Here is a 1,157-nt window from a genome sequence, read left to right on the forward strand (position 1 = left end):
TTTTTTTTTTTTTTTTCCTGTTGGCAGGCCTTTTTAAACTGCGCGCATGCGCAGTGGGCCCGCCATCGGGGAAGCTGCTCTTGGGCAAGGGGGGGCCCTGCCCTATTGGAGGGGGACTGGTGTGTACCCCCCCACGTCTCTCCCTCCCTGGGGGGCTGGGCCAAGTAGGGGCCTGGGTGGGGCTTGACCCGGCCTGGCTCCACTCAGCCTCCTCCTCCCACTCACTCAGGGGTTAACCCCCTCCCACCACGGGCCCTGATTGCCTCCAGTTGTGCTGGGAGTCGGCGGGGGGCTCTGCGGCTGCTGGGAGGTCTATGAGGGGCTTCAGGGGAGCGGGGGCGCAGCGGGTTTTCACCCGCGTGTCTCTCACCACTCTGGAGCCTAAAGGTTGCTTTACGTCCAGGTGCATTAGGCATGAGATGGCATTTGATTTTTTGATACAAAGGTATTAAAAATATTTCAAAACTACATATTTGTTATTTGCAGCACATTTTGTGTAGTCTTTAAATACTTTGCATATCTGTACACCTGTATTACAGCACTTTTGTGAAACATACCACTCAGTCTTTGTTTGTAACAGACATTAACATCAGAGAAGTAGGTCTGGAGGGGGCATTGCTGAGCTTGCTGGACAAAGAAGTGGATCAAAGATTGTGCCAAGATATCAGAGAGACCCTGAGTCATATGCTTACATCGATGGCAGTTGAAAAGCTTTCTTTCTGGCTGAAGCTTTGTAAAGATGTCCTTGCTTCCTCAGCAGGTAAGTCAGGGGTGGACAGTTATTTTGGCCGGAGTGCCAAACACATTTTGGCGAGCTGTTGAGGACCGCAAAGATAGCCCTGCCCTTTGACGGGTGCCCCGCCCCCTGGTCACCGTCTTGGAAAAGGAAGTCACTGGAAGTCCCTCCCCTTGGCCCTAGAAGTATTCCTTTCGGCTAGGGCGCTTGCCATCTTGGAATTGGAAGAAAACAAATGATATTCTAAAAATCAAACAACTTACAATAATTTGATTTCAAAAGAATTTTTCTCCTGATTTATGTGTTTGTATAGTGTACACAGAGGTTATTGCATAATAGTGTAAAATAAAGTCTTATTTTTGTATACTGTGGGGGGGAGGGTATGAAGGGGTGTGGGGGTATGGGTGGGTGGGTACGGGGT

The 1,157-nt window shown here is 49.9% G+C and overlaps 1 protein-coding gene across 3 annotated transcripts in view; it reads left to right on the top strand.

Moving 5' to 3' along the window:
• Window positions 1-1,157, top strand: part of HEATR5A (HEAT repeat containing 5A) — a 166,655-nt gene that overhangs the window by 114,811 nt on the left and 50,687 nt on the right. For all 3 annotated transcript variants that reach the window (XM_019518917.1, XM_019518916.1, XM_019518918.1), the window contains one exon: window positions 581-760. In XM_019518917.1, coding sequence (XP_019374462.1) covers window positions 581-760 — 180 coding nt within the window. The remainder of the gene's footprint in view (window positions 1-580; window positions 761-1,157) is intronic.

Source organism: Gavialis gangeticus, unplaced genomic scaffold (assembly GCF_001723915.1).
Source record: "Gavialis gangeticus isolate Ggan-Ray unplaced genomic scaffold, GavGan_comp1, whole genome shotgun sequence".
In the NCBI taxonomy this organism is placed as follows: Eukaryota; Metazoa; Chordata; order Crocodylia; family Gavialidae; genus Gavialis; species Gavialis gangeticus.